The sequence below is a fragment of the Chionomys nivalis genome, chromosome 4 (assembly GCF_950005125.1).
Source record: "Chionomys nivalis chromosome 4, mChiNiv1.1, whole genome shotgun sequence".
NCBI classification, from domain to species: domain Eukaryota; kingdom Metazoa; phylum Chordata; class Mammalia; order Rodentia; family Cricetidae; genus Chionomys; species Chionomys nivalis.
Genome location: NC_080089.1, coordinates 117,340,167 through 117,365,283, shown reverse-complemented (window position 1 = coordinate 117,365,283; position 25,117 = coordinate 117,340,167). Strand labels below are relative to the sequence as shown.

Here is a 25,117-nt window from a genome sequence, read left to right as displayed (position 1 = left end):
TCTAAGCGGGTGAGCTCATTGCCTGCCAGCACAGAAGGTCTGGGGGAGAAATCTCACGCCCGTGGCCAGTGCAGCTCACGGCTGTTGCCATCACTTCAACACACACACAAGCCACAGGCTCAAGAGACCTCAAACCCTGCTGAACAATGGGAGCCTGGAAGAGTGGCAGTGAGGGCTGAGCTGTCACATCGCTTTCCCGCCCGAGCCAGGGCCGCTGTCTCCAACTTGAAGAATTAGCACAAGAAAGCCATCTGCACAGAACAGCTTGCCAACCATGTTGTTCTTGAGAGAAAGACGCATTGCTGGAACCTGGTTTGATTAGATGACAGACATGAGGACGGACATGAGTGTGGGCAACCCGCTCTCCAGAACCACGGCCAGGAGTCCGAGGACAGTCGGGCATCTTTACATGTAGCAGCTTTCAGTCACCTCTCTAATAATAATAATTCTTCCAGCACCAGTGCCCAGGCCCACAGCTGGGTGGCTGCCGTGAGGACTGTAAGGGTGGCAGGCCTACACTGCCCCGCCTTCCATTCCCACTGACATCTGAGCCAGCCAATATGGAGGAATGTGGGCCCAGGGGAGAGGCCTTGCTAATGGGAGGAGGTTTGCAAGATGGAAGGCACAAGTCCTGGACACCCCACCCCACCCCCGCCAGGCCATTACTCATGAGCAAAACGGCAGAGAGGGCGCTCTGCACACAAGGGGGAAGTCAAGGATATTCAGGAAGATACTGTCATGGTCTATTTTGGCAAATCCCTTGGCAACTTGATTCTCTTTCAATCCTCAATACGCTCTCCCCTACCGTCTTGTCTGACCTTCCTTCCTGTCCAGCTCAGCTTCGGTAAGATCAGCCTCTTCACTGACCAGCCCCCCCAAAGGTGTGTGTGTGTGTACATGCACATGTGAGTATACACTCGTGTGTACATGCATTCTTGGCTAGCTGTACCCATATACATCCTGAAATGACCGGCCACACTCCTGGACCATCTATCTTTACCCCCTGTAAGCACCCCTTCCTGGGTAACGGTCACTGGTACCAACAACGATAAAGTGAAGATTTCCTGACACCTCATAAGAATCTTGGGGTATATTCAGACTTCTGAAAACTCCAAATCTGATGCTTGGGGGAGCAAACTGCTCATATGTACATTACTGTTAGGCCTGATATCTAGACGTTAGAGGATCTGATGGTGGTTGAGAGGGAGAAGGAGGAGGGAGAGGAGGAGACCCTAGACTTTATTAAGTGCTAACTTAAAGCAAAATTAAATAATAACTCATATTCAGTTTTGAAAAAGGATGAGAAGAGCCTGCCAGGGGAACTGCAAAGTCTAAGTATGACATGCACATGTGTGCAAGTGTGGTGCACACGCCTGGAGTCCCAGCTCAGGTGCACGTGTATGCAGGTGTGGTGCACACACCTGAAGTCCCAGCTCAGGTGTACATGTGTGCAGGTGTGGTGCACACACCTGGAGTCCCACCCAGCTCAGATGCACATGTGTGCAAGTGTGGTGCACACGCCTGGAGTCCCAGCTCAGGTGCACATGTGTGCAGGTGTGGTGCACACGCCTGGAGTCCCAGCTCAGGTGCACGTGTGTGCAGGTGTGATGCACAGGCCTGGAGTCCCAGCTCAGGTGCATGTGTGTGCAAGTGTGGTGCACACGCCTGGAGTCCCAGCTCAGATGCACATATGTGGCAGGTGTGGTGCACAGGCCTGGAGTCCCAGCTCAGGTGCACGTGTGTGCAGATGTGGTGCACACGCCTGGAGTCCCAGCTCAGGGGACACTGAGTTCAAGGCCAGCCTGAACTGGCTGGGTTCAAGGAGTAGCAAGGCTCTGAAGAGGCAGAGCAGGTGTGGGAGGAGAGGTTGAGAAAAAGGAGAATGAGGAAGAGCATAGGGAGGAAGGGGAAGGAGGAAGAGGAGATGGAGGGGGACTGAAAATAGGAGGTGAGGGAGGGGGGAAGAACCACCACTGCAAACAATTTAATTGCACAATAGATTAAACTCCCAGTGGGAACTCTTTGAAGAAGGCTCTTCAGATTTAATCAGCACCCTGGTGCCCTACCCAGTAAGAGCTCTCGAGGTGAGGTTCGGCAGTCTGTGAAGAGGGCCCTGTAAGCATAGCAGACCTGCATTCCCACATCCAGCCAGCCCAGGGCCAGCTGCTGCCCCCAAGCCTGTCAGGACAGGGAAAGCTTAGGGCCTGAGCCAAAGCGCTCTCTACTGGAAGATCACAGCGGTGCAGTCAGGTCGTCAGAGCAGGCTCCCTCCCAGAGAGGAGGCCACTGTTCTCACCTGCGCATTCCACAGTCCTAGTTGAGGACATGGAGAAGATCAAAGCAGCAGAGATGTGTCCATCTCCTTCGCCAATAAAACCTCAGCAGGAGCTCTGCACTGGAAGGACCGCCATGCCTGCCCTACCCGGAACATACTCGCCGGTAGGATTACTTCCAGAGAAAGCAAACAGACTCTGAAACCTGTTTGTTTGGGAACCTGCTCTTGTCCAGGTCACCTCGGAGGTGGGGTGGTCAGCAGACCCCAGGTGTGACACAGAGAATTCCTTCTTGGATCAATGTGTGCTAACCTAAGAGGCCAGGGGGAAGCGACCATTGGAGCATGTCCACCTAACAAGAAACATGGTGACCTTTCCGCCTGGCGCCTGCTGAGTGCCTCATGATTGGTCTATTGCACACAGGACACCATCAGACCACACGGGCAGCAGCACATCACAGAGCAAGGACTTGAAACTGTGTCTGGCTACGTATCACATGCTATATGACCATAGCCATGGAAAATGAATTCTGTTGAATGAATGATTTATAAATAAACGTGTTTTAATACATCCTGACACCGAGGTCTGGGGGAATGGAGCTCTGTCTTTTGTCTTTTGCCAGGTGAGCATTAACCTTGAGTTTCCCTCCCCATTCGGCTGCTCTGAGAGCGAGCAAGACATGACCAGGTGACTGATATTTGAATGCCAGTGTCCCTATTTGCTGTGTCTCTTTGGGAAAGCTTCCTAGTGTCTCTGGTCCCCAGGAGTCTCAGCTATGGAATAAGGAACAGCAGGAGTGAGGGTGAGAAGGCCCGGCACAAAGGAAGTGCTAAGCATGGGCCATTCTTACTTCCTGTTCAACCATCTGACTTCACATGCCCCATACTCGTGGGCAAGTGCTTTGCAAGCTGCTGTTATTCTCTGATTTCTCAGATTCATCAGGAGGTAGCTGGGGAAGTGCTGGAGGTCTCCACTAGGGAAGGAGGCCTCAGAGAGGAAGAAGGGGAAACTTCCCTCTCATCGGCAGGAGGGGGCATAGTCTAACGGACTCTAACCCTGAACACGACAGCCTGGAAGAATCTACCCTGGTCATACAGTAAGGTGTAACTACCCACTTCTGGTTTCTCAGCTTAGGGAGCCCTGCACCCCCAACTCCACGGCAACGGACGACACCGCCCTACACAGTGTCACCTACACAGGGAACCTAGGAGGGAAGCAGAGGACACCGCCTCTTCAGCCAGCACACAAGTGGCCTGACACTGTGACTCACTGTGCTGAGTGGTATCGCCTAGGTTACAGATGTGTAAACAGACACACAAAACCCAAACAGGGCCAGGATGAAGGCTCGGTCGATACAGTACCTGCTGTGCAAACAGGAAGCCTGAGTGACCTGGGCATGTTGGCATGCACTTACGATGCCAGCTCTGTGAAAGAGGAGAGAGGAGGAGCTCAGCAGACCCCTGACCAGATGATGTCAAGCTGACTTGTTGATCTCCAAGGGCCATGAGAGAGCCTGTCCCAAAACGCAAGGCGGGCTGGGCACGGTGGCTCATGCATTTAATCCCAGCGTTTTGGAGGCAGAGGCAGGTGAATCTCATTGAGTTCCAGGACAGCCTGGGACACAGTGTCTTAGTTAGAATTTCTATTGCTATGAAGAGACACTATGACCATAGCAACTCCTATAAAGGAAAACATTTCATTGGGGCTGGCTTACAGGTCAGAAGTTAGTCCATTATCATCACGGCAAGAAGCATGGTGGCACACAGGCAGACAGAGCTGGAGAGGTAGTTGAGAGTTCTACATCTGGATCCACAGACAGTAGGACAAAACAGTGAGACCTCAAAGCCCACCCCCAGGGGCACTCTTCCTCTAACAAGACCACACCTACTCCAAAAAGGCCACTCATCCTAATAGTGCCCCTCCCTATGAGCCTATGGGGACCATTTTCATCCAAACCACCACACATAGTGAGACCCTATCTCAGTAACAACAAAGACCCAAACAAACGTATGTTTGAGATGGATAGACAAAGACAATGCTAATCTCTGGCCTCTACAAGCACATACATGTATGTACATACACATACGAATGTAAGATACCACGTACAGCCCCCCCCACACACACACACAAGTAGGGCCAGGCATGGTGGTTCATGTCTTTAACCCCAGGGGACAGAGACAAGCAGATCTTTGAGTTCTGGAGCAGCCAGGTTACATAGTGAAGCCCTGCCTAGAGAATAAACAAACAAATAAATAAAAAAACTGGAACACCAGACAGAGCAGGGTCCCTACACACCAGCTGCACATCTGTGCAAAGGGAAACAGCTGTGTCTGCAGTTACTAAAACGCAAAGACAGCCAAAGCCATGGCACAAGAACTGCCTAAGAAACACACTAAATAACGCGGTCCACTGCTCTGGGACCGATACCCAACACCTGAACTCACTGACGGGCAGAGTATCTCAGCATCTGCCCACTGCTGCGCAGTACACAGCATCTCTGACCTCCACTGGTAACAAGGTTGCAGATCCTGCTGCTGACACACTGCTTTGTCTGCCAGTCTGACTATGGAGGATAATGCTACATTTCAGTTAATGGAAATAACTAAATTCACAAAACCCTAAATTCTTGTTACAGATCATCTGGGGGTCCTGGGGCTTCAGTTTAAGTCTTGCAGTTCAAAGTCAATGCCTGGCTGTTCAATTAAGATACTTTTTAGAAAAGGATTTTTCTTTTAATCGACATGTGTTTGTGCACTTGTGGGTATATGCACATGTGAGTGTAGTGCCTACAGAATCCAGAAGAGGGCACCCATCCTGTGGAGCAGATGTGGATGCTGGGGACTGAACTCAGGTCCTCTGCAAGAAAAGTAAGTGCTGAGCTGTCTCTCCAGATCTTAACAAACAGCCATCTAGCAGAGAATCCATAAGAACTAATCAACAAGACTTGGACACACCCCACCACAACAGCTTTAAGATCTGCTCGGTGCCCGTTCAGCTCCTCCAGTGGTCTCATGCACTGCAGTTCCCAGTGACTCTAGCGTGGTTTCTCACACATATAACTGAGAACAAATAAGAAACATACTCTGAGTCCACTATTCGAGTCTCCTGATTAAAAAGGCCTTCAGAACTGTGCGCTGCTCAATCGAAGCAGCCTTGGCTGCCTGTACATGTTCCAAAAGATGCATCCAGTCAGTCCTGTGACATGGTCTGGTGCTGCCATGAATATGCTCTAATTGCAGTGTGCATGGCCATGGCCAATCGATGCGTGTGAGGAAGGACCAGGAGCATCCCACGGCAGACAACGGCAAGGCTCTGACAGAAGAGCCAGTCACACCACAGACTTTCTCAAATTATACTGTGGACTTCTACAGTAGAAAAAAAACATACAGAACGTTGAAGGGAAGAGACCTGGCTTCCTGCACACAATCCACACTTCCTGCTGGTGCGGTGCCCTGGCTAAACAGTCTGACTCACGCAGAACATCTGACCCACTGTGAGGCACGTGGGACACTCCAGGCTGGGATTAGTCCATTTCTGTTCTCACTGACACCGGTTATCAGCAATGCTCAAAAGACGCTGTGTGGGCTGCACCAAGGATAAGCGCACATGTCAAAGCAAACATAATTTCTCTGTCATTAGCATCCAACAGAAGAACCGAGAGTAGTCCTGCACACGCCCTGAAGCAGAGGTTCTTCGTTCCGATTTGGAAATTGGAAAGACTGGGCTCTGCTAGAGACAAGTAACTGCAGGAAGCTCAGCGATGAGCCACAAGCTGCTCTCAGTGACATTACCACCAGGGAAACAGGACTGCTGCGTCCTTAAAAGGGGGTAGCATGATGACATATGGGGTATACAAATGAGAAGTAAACAGATGTGTAAATGACACACGTGTGTATCTGTGTGTAGACCTGTGTGTAGACATGAGGATGAGTGCCGTGTTCACATACACCGGAAGAGTATTGGGTTTTCTGGAGCTGGAGTTACAGACGGATGTGAGCTGCCCAACATCAGGGCTGGGAACTGAGCTCTGGTCTCCTAGAAGAGCAGCTTTCTCCTAACTGCTCGGCCATCTCTCCAGACCCAGGACATGTGAGTTTCTACAGACGGAACTACAGGGATGGAGGGTAGAGCGCTCAGTGGCAGAGGCTCTGGATTCATCTTACTGAGGGAAAAATAAAGTGACATTCACTGGCTGGTGTGGTGGTGCCCGCCTATGCTCTCGGCATTTGGGAGGCTGGGGTAGGAGGATTACCACGAGTTTCAGGCAAACCTAGACTACATAGGAAATTCCAGGATATCTTGGGCTACCTAGTGAGACTCTGTGTGCCTTTGAAAAGGACTGGGAGCACTGCGAACTGGCAGGGAACTTGCTTAGTGCCTACATGTACAAGACCCTGGAATAAGAGGAGGAGGAGAGAGGAAGAAGGAATGAAAAGCAGCTGTCGTTCAAATAAGCATTAGTAATGTTAAATATTAACTTTATAATCATACTCTCCATCAGCGGTACCGCATCATCACACTGTGTTCCCTCCCTCCCTCTCTCCCTCCCTCCCTCCCTCCCTCTCCCCATCCCTCTCTTCCTGAAGCCTCCTCCTTTAGTGTAAGGTCATCCAGGTAGCAACTCTGCCACCCAGTGGCGAATCTTTACACTGCAATGGTTTGACTCATTCCAGTTTATGTGATCTTGGCTCATGTCTTCCTATGCCTACATGGAGGGAAGCTGTCTAGATTTCCTTGTGACATTGTTGTTAAACAGAGTTTATAAAGGGAAAATGATGGGACTGGAGAGAGGGCTCAGCAGTTAAGAGCATTAACTCCTCTTATAGAGGACCCAGGTTCAATTCCTAGCACCCACAAGGTGGCTCACAATCATCTGTAACTCCAGTTCTAGAGCATCCAACGCCCTCTTCTGGCCTTCTCAGGCACTGCATGCAGCATGATGCACATACTGAGAGGCAGGCAAACACACACATAAAATAATGCACAATAAATATAATAATTATTTTAAAAACCAGAAAAGGGAGATGAGAATAGTTTTGTTATTCTGCATGGTACAAACAAAAATGCTCGGTCTCCACTACTCATCCTGAACAAGAAGACCCTTAGCATGGCTAACCCACTCCTAAGGCCATGCCCCCTTGGCCACCCTTCCACAGATGTCAGGCCCAGAACACTGTGACTCATGGCAGATCTGACCTGGGGCCCTGGCAAGGAAGAACAGGCCATCACACTGCTGTGCCCACAGAAGCGCCGGCTACTTACGGAAGTATTTCAGGGTCTCTTCAATCTGCTCGGTTGTGAGGTCGATGTTGGCGTCTGGGGAAATGAGAGGTGTGTGCAGCCAGTCATCGTGGTCGTAACCGTAGATGGTGTCGGCTCTCAGCTTGTAATGGGGCAGCTGCTCTTCCAGCAGGCTGATGATCTCGACCTCGGGAAGGTTGGTGCTGTTGCACACGTCTAGAGAGAGGAAGACAGAGGATAAGCGTGGTAGCCTTAGGAAGCCGAGGTGCTGTTGCTTGGGATCCACCTGCAGCAAGCAGAACCCAGGCAAGGACACACAGGGGTCTTTTCTAATTTTACTCTCAAGGCTAGAATGGCTGAGGTGGAGATGTCTAAAGGGCACGGGGGTGCAGGCAGATACTGAGCATAGCTTGGAACACGGTACAGCCGAGTGTGGTGTCCTAGTCAGGACAACTGTTGCTGGGATGACACACCACGACCAAAGCAGCCTGGGGAGGATAGGGTTCGTGTCCCTCACAGTCCCACAACACAGTTCGTCATCAAAAGCAGTGAGGCAGGAACTCACACAGGGCAGGAACCTGGGGGCAGGAGCTGATGCAGAAGCCAAGGAGGGGCGATGCTTACTGAATTCCTTCCCGTGCTTTGCTCAGCCTGCTTTCTGTAGAACCCAAGACCTCCTGCCCAGGGATGACCCCACCCACAGTGGATGTTCCCTCCCAACAAACACTAAAGGAAATGCTCTACAGGCCTGCCTACAGCTTGATTTATGGAGGCATTTTCTTAATCAAGGTTTCCTCCTCTCAGATGACTTTAGCTTGTGTCGAGTAGACAGAAAACTGTCCCGTACATATGGTGACTGTGACTGACAGCCACTAAGTGTACATTTCCAAATAACCAGTAAAAAGAATTTTGATGGATCCCAATACCATGAAATAAAAGGCGCATATTTAAAATGATGGATAAACCAACAGTGTGGCTGGACCACTGTACACTACATGCATATACTAAACTGTGACACTGTGCCCATAAACATGCATATTTATTATGAGTCAACTAAAACTAGTATTTTTGTTTTGTCTTGATTTTGAGACAGGGTTTCTCCATCTGCCTGTCTATGTCCTGAATAACAGAGGCCCAGGAGACACAGGCGAGCACAACCATCACAGTGCTGTCCTCACTACAGCTGTGCTCCCTCCCATGGCTCCTCCCAGACACAGCTGGAGCATAACTCCACCCTACATCCACAGTGCCTTGTCAGAACTGTGGCTCTGTTGGTGATGCTATCTTCTGACAGCTGCAGCACACAACTCATCTGGCTACGCGATGGCGTTCTTTTACACAGGTGTCCTCGACTCGTCCCTGGGCCCCACAGCTCCAGGTTACTGTGCTCAGATGGGAGTGTAGCAAAGCCTAGAATAGTACAGGGGGTACATTTCCTGCTGCTATGACCAGTACTGGATAAGAGCCAAGCTAAGGAGAAAGGGTTTACTTAGTTCACAGTCTGAGGGGACGCAGTCCACTGTGGCGGGGAAGACGTAGTGGCAAGAGCACAGTGTGGCTGGCAACACTGCAGCCCCAGTCAGGAAGCAGAGGACAGGAACACTGGAGCGAGGCTTGCTTTCCGCTTTTCACTCAGCTCAGGAGTACAGCTGATGGACTGGGGTCACCCACATCTAGGGCTGGTCTCCAGCCAATAGACTGGGGTCACCCACATCCAGGGCTGGTCTCCAGCCAATGGACTGGGGTCACCCACACCCAGAGCTGGTCTCCAGCCAATGGACTGGGGTCACCCACACCCAGAGCTGGTCTCCAGCCGTTGGGCGGGTGCCGCTCACGCCCAGAGCTGGTCCCCAGTGAACGGATTGTTGCCGCCTACATCCAGCGCTGGTTTTCCCACTTCCGTGAGACCTCTCTGGAAACACCCTCACAGACATAGCTGAAGGTGTGTTTCCACGGTGACTCTAAATGCAGTCAACTGACGGTAAACCTCCCACACAGCCCACCCAAGCAGTCTTTAATTAGTTTAAACAGCAATTCAGGCTGTGACACACAGAATAAGGACACAGACCATAGCACCCTGCAGACTTTTCTACCCCACGCTTACACACAAGGACGGAATTCTGGCATCAGCCGTGAGCTCGGCCCACTTAGCAGGGAGCCTCCAACAGTAACCTGCCAGGGTAGCAGCAGGGGTCTTATCTGTGTCGACCTAGCTGGATAGAGAGGGTGACGAACTCGGGCTTTTACACTAACAATCAGTCTTCAGCTGGGAAAAACGAATCAGCTGTAAGCAAACACTTGGAGTGGGAGGTCGAGGAACGTGGGAACCTGGATGAAGGTGAGGACAAGGCCCGTTCACCTTCCAATATTACGGGTGGAAGGGCCGGAATGAGAGAACACTCTGGAATATGGAACCACCCACCACATGGGGACGTGGAGATGCTGAAACAGGGAAGATAGGGGGGTCCAATCAAAGTGGACCAGCCAGCTCCAGACCACACTCACAGATGGCGGAGTCCAGTCAGAGCGGACCCGCCAGGTACAGACCACACTCCCAGGAGATGCACCAGTGGCAGGAAGGGGAGGGAGGGCCTAGGGCAGGGCTTTGCTGGAGACCCACATGAGAAGAGCAGAAAGAGCAGGGCCTCCCCTCCTCCCCGGAGGAGCCAAGGCAGGAAGGCAGAAGACAGTGATATTGGTGGGGAGGCAGGTGCCTGTACAGCCAGGACGGGCGAACCCAAATCCTGCTCCTCTGCACCTGATGAGGTGGTCCTACACCATTCTCAAAAGGTGTGAAATCATTTAAGAAAACACTGCCACTCTGAGCAGGAACCAGCTACCCACACCCTCCCAAGATTCCCTCAGCTCAAGTTGTAAAGTCTCACTGCAGAACACTCCCAGGCAGGGAGCAAGCGTGGCTTCTCGAAGTACTCAGAGAAGAGTTAATGACTGGAAAGTAAGGCCGTGGGGATGTTACGGTGCTCGAGGGCCGAGGTTCAGCCCTGCAGGGGAGATGTCCACATCTGGATGTAAGGCTTCTCTGCCTAAGATGGGAAGGTCTCGCCCAGCATATCCCGCATCTCAGCTTGCAAAGCCGAGACCAGACCTGCCGTGTCCCAAAGGAAGGCTAGGGTTAGGAAGGTCTGTCAAGAACAGAAGCCGTGACCGCCCTCAGAGAGCGACAGCCCACTGTCCTCAGGACAAGGACCGTCCCTTCCTTCTCAGCTCCCAGGGAAACAGCATCCACAACAGGCCCACAGTGAGGGCCTCCTCTCCTCACGACGGCACGGGGCTCAACCGCCACCTCTGGGAGACTCTGCTCGGCTACTGCACGAACACCTATGAGGAAGGGGACCCGGGATCAAGACAGCTGCAAGTCAGTGGCATCTTCCGGCTAAGCGGAGCTCTGACCAAACCAGCTCTGCACAGCTGCCCCCAAAACGGCAAGGGTAGTCTGTGGGCAGGAGGGAGGGCAGGGGACCACATTCCCACAGGGCACCCACATCAAGCTGCCATCCTTTGGTGTCTCCACCATTGACAGTGGGGAAGGAAACAGAGGCAGGGGTGAGTGGGGAGTGGAAATCCCTTCTGAGAATAACACGACACTGAGCTGTCAGCTGCTCGTTCAGCGGGACTTGATCTGTCCTTCCAGGAAGGTGTTTGCTCTTCCTGCAATGTGGCCGACCTTCTAGACACAAGTAAAGCTTCAGTTGCCTTCAAAACACAGAAAATGAGGGCACAGCAGAGTCATGCGGGGGCAGCCAGAGAGTTCTCCTTGCCCTCGGGGTCAAAGGCTCTGGGAAACACTATGGAAATGTACACGGGTGTGCTGGCTGGATGGAGAAGGCACACGAAGCCTGAGGCTGGAGGAGACGGCTCCGTCAGCAAAGTGACTGCCATGCATGCATGAGGAGACCCCAGTTCAATCGACGGAAACCTTATAAGAAAGTTGGGTATGGGGGTGCACACTTGTGATTCTAGCACCGGGGAGGCAGAGACAGATGTATCCTTGAGGTTTGCTGGCCGGCCAGCCTGGTCTGCTTGGTGACCTCTAGACCACTGAGAGAGACACTGCCTCAACCAACAGGGCGATGGTGTCCAAGGAATGACACCCAGGGATCTTCTCTGGTCTCTACACACATTTTCACACACGCATGCACCTATACATGCATGAAGGGACACAGAAAGCACCCACAGGAGTGTTGCCAACATCGACACCCACGGCCAGGTGCATGCAGACTGTCCCACCTGGAAAGTGAGGACAAGCATCATAGGTGAGGAAGCTGAGATTCCCAGGAGCATGGATGACCATGGGAGTCAAGGTCAGGAGACTAAGCAGGTGGCAGTCCAGTCTAGAAGCCTCAGCAGCTAACAGGAGATCCTTCCGCCACCACTGCCCACCTCTGGAAGCACGTGCATGAAACCTGGGATTTCCCGTCACATCACACCAAGAGACGGGTGGAGAGCTCCACCATGGGCCAAGGAAGCATTGTTAGGCACATGGACAAGACTCCCAAGCTATGTCCTTGCCACCTGCCCAGCTGCAGGCGCTAGCCATCTTTAGCCACACAGACAATGCCAAGGGCATGGTCACAGCTGCCCTGCGTGCCTCGACAGGGTGAGAAGAGCACACGTGGCACCTTCCATGTGGACTTAAGAGAGAAGCACATGATGGACTGCCTTACGGGACACAATCCACGAACAGCACTGCTTCCAAGAAAGCGGCTGAGCCCACTCCTGAACCACCATTCCCAGCTCAGTCCCTGCTTTCTCTAGCTTCCCTTCAGTGAGACACACCAAGCTCTTGTCATTCTTCAGGGATCCACACCCCAACACACACACACACACACACACACACACACACACACGTGCGCGCCTTTTTTTAATCAGCTATTTTAGACACCTCTAGAATGTTCACTGCCCACACGACTGTACCCTAAAATGTCACTCAAATGTCAGCTTATACTTGTGAAGTCCTGCCTGACCAATTCCCCCAGGCTGCCACAGTACTCAGCACACACACAATTATACAATTCCAGGCAGGGCTTTCTCTGTATCCCCTCCCCCATTAGCCAAAAGGGTTCAAGTCACAGCCCAATCTCAAACCAGGCCCAGAGGACATCACTTCAAAACTGAAAAGGCTTGGAAGTATTCAGATAAACAAAGAGAACCCAGGGCAGCTGGTGGGGCAGGCCTCATCGCCTCATCACCCACCAGTCGGCCCAGGATGAAGCACCAGCTCCAACATGCGGGGAGATGCAGCCACCCGCTGAAGAGGTTCCCAGCTCTCTCTCTAGGACAAAAAAAGTGTCACAGGGCAGTGGAAGTGCCCTGAATCTTAGGGAAATGCTGACATGTCTGCCATGGACATCTACTCCCATGATCTTTAGGGAGTCCCCAAGCCCTAAGGCCCAGAGTAGTGACCACCTTCAAAGATAAAGGCACACCTCAGAGCTGCCCGAGAGAGAGACAGAGAGAGAGAGAGAGAGAGAGAGAGAGAGAGAGAGAGAGAGAGAGAGAGAGAGAGAGAGAGAGAAGGGTGGCAGGGCACCCCAGGGATCTCAGTCTACAGAGGTGGGTCTCTCTATTCCCAGGGACTGACTGGATTCACACCCCATAGGGGGTTCAGGGAGGTCCCTCAAACCAGGGATTTGCTCTGTGCTGAGGTGACCTACCAGGTGCCTCTCTCTTACAGCAGGGACCATGGTTCTAAATTAGTATTCAAATTTAAAACTCAGAGAAACTTCGAAGTCAGGTTCTCATAACTGGGCAGTGGTGGCACACACCTTTAATCCCAGTACTTGGGAGACAGAGGCAGATGGATCACTGTGAGTTTCAAAACAACCAGGCCTGTTACACACAGAAACCCCATCTCAAAAGCAAAAGAAAACAAAGCAAAAGTCAGGTTCCCAGGAAGGGGCGCTCCTTCTCTGTGGGGCACATCACTAACTGCTCTGAGGTGGCCTCCCCCAGATGGAGAAGGGATGCGTCCCCAGGGTGGCCTCCCCCAGGAGAAGGGATGCATCCCCAGGGTTCGGGGCCTGTTCCTTCTGTGCCAGGCAGGAACTGAGGGTTTCTGGGCTGACAACGGGACACTAGCTGCACAGCTGTCGGGGGGGGGGGGGGCAAGGTACACAAACACTCTGACCACTCCACAGATCTGTAGACATGGGGAAACATCAGGGAAGGAAGGGATAAAAGAGGGCAAAACAGGAGAGCAAGAAGAAGTCAGGGAGAACAAAGGGGAGGAAGTCAGTACCACACTGCCACCTGCTGGACAGCCAGCCTATAGCAGGGCTTCAAGAATAGTCTGGAGGCCACACACACACACACACACACACACACACACACACCCTGAGCAAGGCTTCAAGAATACAGTCTGGAGGCCACAAACACAACCCAACTATATGACCAGCTTCGACCACTCCTGGGTGTTCAGGTCAGAACAGCCCAGAGACCCTCGCACACCAGGGTCAACTGAGGCACCATTCACAATAGCTGAGATAGGGGACCAGTCCAGCTACCCAGCATCAGAGGACTGGACACGGAAAGTGCGCTTTCTCTGCACAGCCATAAGGGAGGATGACGTCATACCATCTGCAGGAAACTGCAACTGGAGCCTCAGGCAGGCGATGCCGTGCGTTTGTGCTCACTTTCCGTGCCTCGATTTGTGCAGACCCTTACACTGGAGAGGTGCAGGCGACACGAACCCCAACGAGAGCTGTCCAGACCCTGGACTGTAAGGACAAAGCTGGTGGGTGGGGGTGGGAAGACTGAGAAGGGGCTCTGGGGGTACAGGGGAATCCTGTAGATGTGGGTAAACCTGTCTGGGGAAAGCGGCTCCAGCCCTGTTCTGTCCACACTGTGCCTTGTAACCCCATCCAAGCTTCATCTTCATCTATCCGGACTCAGTTTCCCTATCTGCAGAACAGCAGCATGAGAAAGTGGCTCTCTGTCCACCAGAAACCCCTCTGAGCAGCTCCAGAAAGGCCACAGGTTACAGAGCGCCCTCTGGGGCAGCCACTGCTGACTTCTACTGAGACTTGGGATCTGAGTTTTTATACAAAATAAATATAATCACATACATGCCACAGTGCACATGGGTCATGGCAATCAAACTTGTCCTCAGGCTTGGTGTCAGGTGGGTGCCCAGCTCGCCAGCTCGCCAGCCCTCAAGTCCCCTGATTTCTAAGTGCTAGACTAATTTACATGTCTAAGTCCCCAAGGGTCAAATGAGACCAGCCCATACGCAGGAGCTGCCACCCTGCATGTCGCTGCAGGCATTGGGAACATGTCATGGCTACACTAACAGAGACAAGCAAGGGCCCAGAAAAGAGCCACCCATCAAACAGGACCAAACTGCAGGCTCCTCCCAGTCCCTGCCCGCTTCACTGCTTACCCACTAAGTTTCCTTTTGGCCATTCTGGTGAGGAAGGAGCAGCCTGGCCCCAGGTCCAGTCCCAGGAGGAGCTGACTAGAGGCAGCAGCCCTCTCTGTGGTCTATCACCCTCGGCAACGACTATGACCAGCCCCACTGGGTCCCTCATCCCTGCACAGACCTGGACAGGATGAAGGATGCAGACCCAAAGACACACACGACCCTGCAGCGCAGGAACTGCTGTGATTTTGAAATCGGTATCTGATGACCTAGAACATTCTTATCTCGGGATCCTCTGGAAACTTGCCTAAGCTTCTGTGGGAAACTCTGTCTCAATCGTTTATTTTTGCCTGTTGTGAAGACAGACCTCCTTAAGTAACATAGCACAGGTTAGCCCGGAACACACCATCCCCCGAGCCTGACTCTGGGGTCCTGGGATCACACATTGAGGCCACTGGCATGTATCTTCTATAGCACAGACGTGGTAACTCCACAGATTACAGAGGCTATCAGAGCCATCCGCTGTTTCAATCACTTCAGTCCGTAACAGAAAACAGCCCAGAAAGGCTGTGCTACCACACAGCAAAATAGTGGCCAAACATGGGCCTTGAGCACAGCCTTCCAGACACTGACTCCTGCGCCGTCTGAGTGACGTCTGCAAGGCTCTGCAGGAACCGTGGCCAGAGCGCACAGCACAGGCGCTAATGGACCTCCGAGAGTGCAGGAGACTCAGAAGCACGCGATGTAGGCTAGACAACAAGAGTGGACAGAGGGGGGAGCGAGGCCTCAGAGCCCCAGGGTGCTGGGCGAGCTGTGGACCGAGCAGCTACCACAGAAGGCAGGACTCTGTATCTGAGGCACTCCATGCTCGCAGTACCCAGAAGAGTCTCTAGATCACTGGACAGACAGACATGTAGGAAACCAAAAGTAAAGGCCAATAGAGCTAGGCTGTAGGTAAACAGGTGGCGCTGGAGAATTCTCTACAGAGCTAGGCTGTAGGTAAACAGATGGTGCTGGAGAACTCTCTACAACGGCTGCAGCAGAAGCACCCGAAGAACTCAGTGTCCAAAACAACAACAGTGGCCTCAGTTCAGCTGTGCGGATCTGCCCACCACCTCCAACACACACACACACACACACACAACACACAGAGATGCACACACGTGCATGCACACGCACACACACATACAGGCCCTCACTCAGGAGGCCTAAGATACGTACCCCTGTCAAGTGACTGAGCTGAGACCGTCAGTCCACCCACTCAGTCACACTTAGAAACGGGTTCTCCAGTGTGAGGCTAAAGGTCGACCTCGGGTAACTGAGTGTGGCACGGTGCATGCTAATTTGTTGTGCAACAGAGCGGGCAGGAAGAGCAGAGCAAAGGGAAGGAGGAGGGACCTGCCGAAAGCCTCCTCCAAAATGCCCAGAGCAAAGCAGATGGTCTCATGCTGGTGACGTGGCTGCCTCAGTGTGGGCAAGCATGCCCTGGAAATGCCCATGCATCGATGCAACCGGCTATTGATACATTTCCCTGGATGCCATCCTGTCGCTAGGTGAGAGATGACGCATGGCTGGTTATGGATGATGAAAATGTCCAGCAACCGGGCAGTGGTGGGTGTGCAGCATTTTAAAGGCACTAACGGCACAGAATTAAGGTTTGAGGCTGTAGCTCAATGGTAGAGTGTTTGCCTAGCATCCATGAGGCCTTAGGTCCAATCCTTAGAACTGCCAGTTTAAGGCGGGGGGGGCAGTACAGAATGATGATATTCTTTAAAAGTGTTCATTGACAAATGTTGTGTGTATCTTAACACAATTTGTAAAAAAAAAATCCTTGTTCAAAGATGATAATGAGACACTATACATACAAATAGAATAGCTAGAATACAATGTCAAATAAGGGGTGGGGAGACCTCAGGCTCAGGGGCAAAAAGAAGACAGGGGATCCCAGAGCAAGTTGGCTAGTAAGACTAGCTGTATCAGTGAGCTCTGGGTTTGACTGAGAGACCTGCCTCAATAAAGAAGGTGGAAGAGCAATAGAGGGCGATTCCTTACATCAGCCTTGGGCCTCCACGTGGACGTGGACGTATGAGCAATAGCACCTATACACACGTGTGCCCCCACACACAAACAAGCAAATACACAAATATACACTACATCATACATACACAAATACACACCGTAACCCTCTCTTCTTCCCTCTCTCCCCCCCAACCATGCACACACACAAACACAGGAGGCAAATACCAGGAGCTGGGGAGGGCATGAAGAAGTTACACATTGGCCACGGAAGTAAAGAGATAACAATGGCTTTGACAGCACAGTGTATAATCTCCTTAACATCTTCACTGCAGTCTACACTCAAGACAGATGGGCTCGTGATAAGCGTATCAGACCCAGTTAAGCTATATGGGTCTGGTTTGGTCGAGGGAGCCTAGCTCTGTCCAATTATGAGAGAATCTGAAATCAAAGCTAAAGGTGACTCCACAGATATGGAAACAGCTCTGCTCACTGGCACACCCCCCCGGCCCACAAGAGCCCCTTCTGACCCAGGCAAGCAGGGTCTCCCCCACACTACAAGCAAGCAAGCCTCAGCCCACATCATCCTGGGTCCCTGGATTTAGTTCAAGTTTCCACTGCCTAGAGACAATGTTAGATCCCACAGACCACAGGCTTTGTCCCCAAAAAGCCCCCTCAACTCCAGAAACCAGCAGCCCCCAAGTCCTACCTGTGCTTCTGGCTGAAGGCCTGTGAACCTGAGTCCCCACAGTCCACTTTGTGGGTTTGACAAATCTGCCTGAACAGCTCACAGAACTCACAGGAACGCACCTTGGCTTATGCCAGACAGATGGAGCTACATACAGAGCAAGCTCAGCGGTGGCCTCATGCCGTGCCTTCAGTGCCACCAGCCGGGAACCTCCTGTCCTACCAGGAAGTGTAAAAACATGGACAGGACAGTAGGGCAGCGGAGACCGGTCTGCTAGGATTGCTCAACCTTTGCTCCCTGAGGACGAGGGCGGAGTCCCTTATGAAAGAGGGTATCCCTTCTACTGTCCGCCAGGTACAGGATGGAGAGGCTCTGGTCAGAGGCCAGGTGAGGAGTCGGGCTGGGGGTGCCCAGAGAAGGCAAATGCACTTGCTACCAAGCCTGTCTCCTGAACTCAATCCCTAGACCCACACTGTGGAAGGAGAAGCCTGGCTGCCTCCAGTGTCCTCTGGCCTCCACTCACAGGCACGCACACATGTGCACATGCACACACGCACACACCCAAGAAATACACAGTACATACACAAGTGTACGCATGTATAATAAATTCATTTTTAAAAGAAGAGAGGGTGGCTCACTTCAGAGAGCAGCAGGCAGAGACGATGCTGCAGGAGCCCTCGTGAAGGAAGGCATCCGAAGGCTCAGGAAGGAGAGGTCAGATGATCCACAGGTGATTATGTGCATTATAAACAAAGGGACATTTGGCGCATGTGTGTGTGTGCGTGCATGCGTGTGAGTCTGTGTGTGACAGTGTCTTATGTAGTCCAGGCTAGCCTTGAATTCCCAATGCAGCCAAAGCTGATCATGAACTCCTGCTGCTACCTTGACATGCTGGGATAGCAGGTGTGGGCCACCACGTCTGGTTCATGCAAGACACTGACCCCAGTTACTCCCATGTGCTGGGCGAGCACGCACTCCAGCCACGGGCTGCATGCTTGTGGAAGTGGGCTGTCGTATTAAATATAAAAATTGCTCTATACTAAGTTAAGGTTCTGAAGAATTCTGCAAAATCTTGAGGACATTTTTGGTTTAATTATGCAGGACTAAGAGCGGCCCTGGGAATCATCATAAGAATTTTGAATGCATTGCTGGCTGGGTGTAGGGTATACATCTGGAGTTCCAGCACTTGGGAAACTGAGGCAGAAGGCTGCTAAGTCTACACCACCTGTGTACCACCCTGTCTCCCTGGGAAGGATGCTCACTGATGACTCCTGAGCTATGTATGGGAAGATGCCTTGAAACTCTGGGATACTTGGGTCAAGTGTCACGAAACAAAGAGATGAGCTCAGAAGTAGGAGCCCTTCACTAAGTGGCCAGAAACACAGACATGCTGTAAGCAGTGAATGCATCCCATCCCTCTGCTTTCCTTTCTGGGCTGGGCTGCATTGTGAAATCACCTGCCGAGAAAGCACACCACCATCCATAGAGTCCATAGTCCTTAAGAGCAATGCCTGAGGGAGAGGGGAATCTCAGGCTGCTGCCCAGACAGGTTTGACAGCAGCCTGCAGCAGGATTTCTCAGGGCAGTCTAGGATAAGAGCACATTTCCCCACAGAGCTGCCAGTCTGCTGTCTGTCTATTTTTAGACGTGGTCTTACTATGAAGCCCTGGCTGGCTTGGAACTCAATATGTAGACTCCTTGAACTCACAGAGATCCTCCTGCCTCTACCTCCTAAGTGCTGGAATTTCCTAAGCGCTGGAATTAAAGACATGTGCCACCATGCTTGAGTTGCCACACTTTTTATCTGCCTGCCTGTCTCTCTATCTACCCATTATCTATTTATCCATCTATTTATCTCTGTCTGTCCGTCCGTCCGTCTGTCCGTCCTTCCGTCCATCCATTCATCTAACTGGGGGCACAGTTTGGCCACAGCACCAACAAAAGTTATTTTATTAGATTATATTGTAAGTGACTCATACTTTGGTCACAGAATCAGGAGAGACAAAGAGTGAGACAGTGGAGTTGGCAGGTGCATCGGCCCAAGATGCTAGGGTTCTTCTGCAGTCTTGGTCCTGCTGGGGTATCATCTAGTATCTACCCACCAGTCAATCTAACACACCATCATCTATCCATCTATTATCTAACAACCAAGCAGTCAATCCAGCATACCATGATCTATCCGTGCATTATCTACCGATCAGTCAATCCAGCACACCATCATTGATCTACTTGTCATCTCTCTGCACTTTAATACCAGTAATGCAGACAAGGGCTTCATTCACACTTCTGGCCCTGCTCTTGATGTCTGCATCGGTGCCCATCCATTCCCTTCCACATCCTCATTCTCTGTCATGAGACAGAATCACAAAGTCAAGGACCTCACGTCCTTCCTTCCAGTTCTAGACCCTTCACAGACTCATCCCAGCTCCCCTCCCGCCGAGGGGGGGACCGGTGCAGCACTGGGCCCACGAGACCCACACGTGACAAGGCAGCTGGGACCTCCCAGGCCGCCCTGGGTCCTGGAACAGCTACATGCCCAAGGACAACCTTGGCCTTTTACACAGCTGAGATTATCAACATGGGTCACCACACCCAGTCCCTGTACTGTTCTCTTTTTACATAGGGTATCGTGTATGCTAGGCAGCCGTGACCTCCCGAGACTCCTGTCTCTGCCTGCTGAGATGGCAAGCCTGTGCTAACATAGCTGCTTTCTAAAAGACATTTAAAGGAAGCCCTGTCCCTTGGGGCTCTACCTGAAGAGAGGTGCCTGGTGTGGACTGGCCATTGACTTCTGGAAGACCAGCCTTCCTGTGACCCTGATCTGTGTGTGTGTGTGTGTGTGTGTGTGTGTGTGTGTGTGTGTCCGGAACCGCTGCAGCTCCACGAGGAGGGCTGCCTGCCCTATCTGTACGCATTCTGGCTACCATGTCGTATGACTCCTGTAAATCCGAGTGTCCAATCTGTAGACTGCACACATTCTTCAGGAACAATAAAACACCACTGTGGCAAAGCTTAACTCTGCACGCTCACATTGATCAGTTTTCTTGCCTGTGTTACTGGGGGTGGGATTCGGGGTCCCTGCATACTGGGCATATCCAGCCCCCATTTACTTCCCTCATAGTTCTGCTCCAGCTTCCCTATCTCAAGAGTATTAAAATGTTCAGAAATATTTTCTTCCAGAACTGTGATGGTTTCCTTTCCTATCCATTCTATCTTCACACTGTCTGAATCTCACGGGGCCTGAAGGAATTCAATAGAGGACCAACTATACTTTCCAGAATAAGGTCAGTGACAACAGTGGCAAGCGTTTATGGAATGCCACTGTGTGCAAGTGTTTATGGAACGTCGCTGTGTGCAAGCTTTTATAGAACACCGCTGTGTACAAGTGTTTATGGAACGCCATTGTGTGCAAGCACTTATGGAATGCCACTGTGTGCAAGTGTTTATGGAACGTCGCTGTGTGCAAGTGTTTATGGAATGCCACTGTGTACGAGCGTTTATAGAATGCCACTGTGTGCACCTGCACTATTGCCTCACTGGATCCCACAACAGTTCTAAGACTCAAAATTCTTTCCTTAATTTTTAATCTACTTATTTTATGTGCATGGGTGTTTTGACTATGTGTGTATTGTAGAGGCATTTCAATTGTATTTTAATAAATAAAATTTGCCTGAAGACCAGAGAGTAAGATAGCCCCACTGGTCAGCCTTAGAGACCAGGTAGTGGTGACACACACCTTTAATCACAGTAGCCATACTAGTTGTCATAGAAACCGGTCGGTACACACCTTTAATCTCAGCCCCAGAGAGGATTATAAAAATGGAAGAGTCAGCTCTCAAACACAGTCTCATTCTGAGATTCCTGGAGGCAGGCTCGCCATTTCAGACTGAGCTCGAGGTAAGAGCCAGTGGCTGGCTGCTTTGCTTTTCGGATCTTCAGTTGAACCCCAATTTCTCTCTGAGTTTTTATTAATCATGCTTCAGTATGTCACATGGATCCCTGGTGCCATGGAGGCAGAAAAGGGAGTCAGATCCCATGGAACAGCTGGTAGTGAGCTGCCATGTGGGTGCTGGAAATTGAACCCAGGTCCTCTGGAAGAACAGCCAGTGCTCTTTAACCAGAGAGCCACGTCTCCAGCCCTAAGAGTAAAGATTCTTGCTGTCCCCTGTAACACAGCAGAATATACTAGCACAGGTCACACAGCCAGGAGGCAGCTGACCCAAGCTTCCCAACAGAGGGTGGTCCCAGAGAGCGCCTTTCTCCTCCCTACCATCACCCCACTGTTGGGGACTGCAGACCCCCAGACCCTGAATTTCCTGTAAACAACTTGTTTTCCTCTGCTCTGAGCAGCCTGCAGCTGCTCTGAGCACAAGACCCTGATGGCAGGGGCGTGGGTTCTGATGGGTCTGCAGCTGAAAGATTCTGAGAGCTGGGGCGTGGCCAGAGCCTAAATAAGCTGCCCCTGAGCAAAATCAAAGGGGCATTCTTGGCATTCTTGTCTCAAGGATGTCCCTGAGGCCCTGTCTGTCTTTCTGTCTCTGTCTGTGTGTGTGTGTTTAAATTTTCAGCCTAGTTCCCGTAGCAAGTAGAGCGTGGAATGGAACTGGTGTAGTTTTACAAGTGGAGGCCCTCAGCGAGATCGCCCTCTGGAATGGTGAGGGTGGATTAAAGATGGGTACGAGTTATGTGTGTCTGAGTAAGTCTTTAAAGAGACAGAGGGTAGACAGTCAGATTATAAGCCACAAAAGGATGGAATATGCACAGAGAATTTGGATTATGTATATTGTGTTTTCTTTTAATTTTTTGACTGGAGAAAGACATTTGATTCTGGGAACTGCTAAAAAAAGGTATCTTGACTTTAAAATATGGGTCTAAGGATATGTTGCTTTGGAAAAGAGGTTCTGCTTTTGTTTCCATGGGAGATGAGAGCCTGTGGAATCCTTCAAGCTAATGTGGTTTAATTTACCAAGACCCCCTGAAATGTCGCAGTGAAAACCCCCAAAGAAACTTCACCCAACTGTCAGCAAGGAGTTTACAGAGAGACCGACACCCAAATTCCCTAAATGATTGTTTACTGTTGGAAGTGGGGCTCAGGAGTGGAAGGAGCTTCCATGATTCCCAAGAGCGAGCCTGCTTCCTGGAGTCCCACAGCCCCTGTCTCCTCCCTACCATCACCCCGCTGTCTGTCTCACTGAAGCCTTGAGGCCATCAAGGCTTTAACTTTTTCCAAATGTCCAGGGTCTCTGGGTCTTTGAGAGTCCCTTACACAATACACACAGTTAAAGTCCCTCCGGTGCCATTGTGAGACTGTCTCCACTCAGGAGTCCCATAGTCACCTCCGACATGGTGGGTCTTGTGATGTTTCCTGGTGCCCCAGGTTATGGTGGCTGTGACCCTAAGTTTGTGAAGGCATGTCCCTTCTGGCACCTCAGCCTGTAGAGGCTGAATCCCTTGGCTGTCCTTTGCCTCATAAAATATGGCTTCCAGATTCCAGAACTCTCCCACACTATGGCCAGAATACAAGGTGCCAGCCAGGGTCCAAAGCAGCCTCCAGCTATGAATGGCCTCCAGCACTTACCCATCATGCTTTGCAAGCACCTTTATTATTTTCGTGAGCAGGCCATGATGTGGAAGGTGAAGAGACACCGATGGAAGGCTTATGTCGCCTGGCCGTGGTGGCCCGGCAGACAACGCCATCTGCCGTCTGCCATCAAGGGCCTCTCAGCCACCCACTCCCACCTCCAGAGCAAACCATGACCACAAGGCTTGCGTTCAGCCAATATGGCAGGAGAGATGGCCTATGGCTACAGATTGTGATTTGCTGGGGATAGTGGGAGTTTTTGAAGCTTCATTACATACGGGTAACTTTAAGGATGGAGCCAATGGCGAAGAGGAGCCTGGAGCCCGGAGGATGGCAGGGCCACACTGGCTCTACCAGCCTCTTTCTGAACCGTGCGTGCGTGCGTGTGTGTGTGTATGTGTGTGTGCACGCGCGCATATGTGTGCACATGCTTATGGAGACCAGAGGTCAACCTTAGGTGTCTTCTTCATTCGCTCTTCTTATTTTTTAGGACAGACCCTCTCCCTCTTCCCTGGCTACCCGCAGGCTAAGCTAGCCCGGCTGGCCAGCACTCTCCAAGAGTCTGCTTGCCTCTGCCCTCCGAGCTAGGATTACAGGCAGAGACTAGCACCCCTGGAATTTTTATGTGGGTTCTTGGGGTCAAACCCAGGTCTGTTCGCTTAGGCAGCCCATCTCCCAGCCTTCAGGTTCTTTTACTTCAGAGAAAAATAAGGGGTACCAGGTGAAGCTGCTGTTCAAAACCATCTAACTGCACTTTTGCTAACAGCCATTAAATAACAAGATGTGGACCGTGTTTCTCTAGCAAGCCAGAACAAAACAGGACAAGTATCTGCGAGGCACTTAACCATCCCAGCCCTCTTTGCAGCGGTATTGTGATAATGTGGGGCTTTAGGCTGAGTTTCCCGTCCCCAAATCACCGAGGCTCTGTACAGAATCCTCCAGACCTGGCATCTGTGGCATGACCACAGCTTGTATGAGCAGGCTGAGACTGCTCAGTGGGTACAGCTGCCCAACATACGTGAAGACCTAGAGTGGCCCCAGTACCTATGCACTGGATGTGGTGGCCGTGGTGGCAAGTCCCTCCCTCCCTGGGAGGTGGAGGAAGGGCGATCAGGAGGCCTAGCTCATTCTGCACTGCATGGGGAGCTGGAGGCCAGCCTGGGCTACAGAAGACCCTGCCACAAAGCAAAACAACTTCCTGGCATGTGCCAGAGTTCAGGCCCACCCACACCCTTTCCCGGCCTCTCCTCCAGTGTGAGCTTGCCTGGGGGACAATGGAAGTCAGCTACCATCAAGGGGTATACACTCTGAGATAAAGAGCTGAATTCCAAATTTGGAGACGTTTATCTTATTAATAGAACAAAACCCTGAGGCCGCAGCACAGTGTCCTCATCCGCTACACTGTTTACCTACATTTTACTACACTCTGCTGAACGAACCATGGCGGTATTCTCAAAACAGTCAAGTGAGGTCACCTGCACAGCAGGACACTCCCACACCCGACATCGTGTAGCTGTAAACACAGAGACCCACAGAGTGAGCTGAACCTCCATGACTCGAGTCCACGTTACTTAAACCGGCTTCAAAGCAACCTCAGAACATAGAACATGGCAGAGGAAGGCGTGTTACCAGCAGAACAGGAGGTTAGGAAGGGAGAGATTTTTGTTTCCTGCTTGCACATGTGCATGCGTATGGAGGCCAGAGGCCACCTCAGCTGTCATTCCTGCGTGCGCATGCGTGTGGAGGACAGAGGCCACCTCAGCTGTCATTCCTGCAGGAGCTGTCTTTTGTGAGACAGGGTCTCTCGCTGACCTGGAACTCTCCCGAGCAGGCTAGGCTGGCTAGCCAGGGAACCCCAGGAAACTGCCGTCTCTGCTTTCCCAGCACCAAGACAGCAAGTGTGCACCACATGCCCACACTTTTGGGTCTGGAGACCACAT

The 25,117-nt window shown here is 51.6% G+C and overlaps 1 protein-coding gene across 7 annotated transcripts in view; it reads right to left on the bottom strand.

Annotated features, from left to right (window-relative positions):
- Window positions 1-25,117, bottom strand: part of Trak1 (trafficking kinesin protein 1) — a 103,655-nt gene that overhangs the window by 65,113 nt on the left and 13,425 nt on the right. For 6 of the 7 annotated variants that reach the window (XM_057767720.1, XM_057767721.1, XM_057767710.1 and 3 more), the window contains exon 2: window positions 7,536-7,730. Coding sequence is in view for 4 of the 7 variants with exons in the window: in XM_057767710.1 (XP_057623693.1) it covers window positions 7,536-7,730 (195 nt within the window). In the remaining 3 variants the exon portion in view is untranslated. Of the gene's footprint in view, window positions 1-7,535; window positions 7,731-16,113; window positions 16,240-25,117 lie in introns of those variants that run through there. The other variant, XM_057767717.1, reaches the window with a different exon arrangement.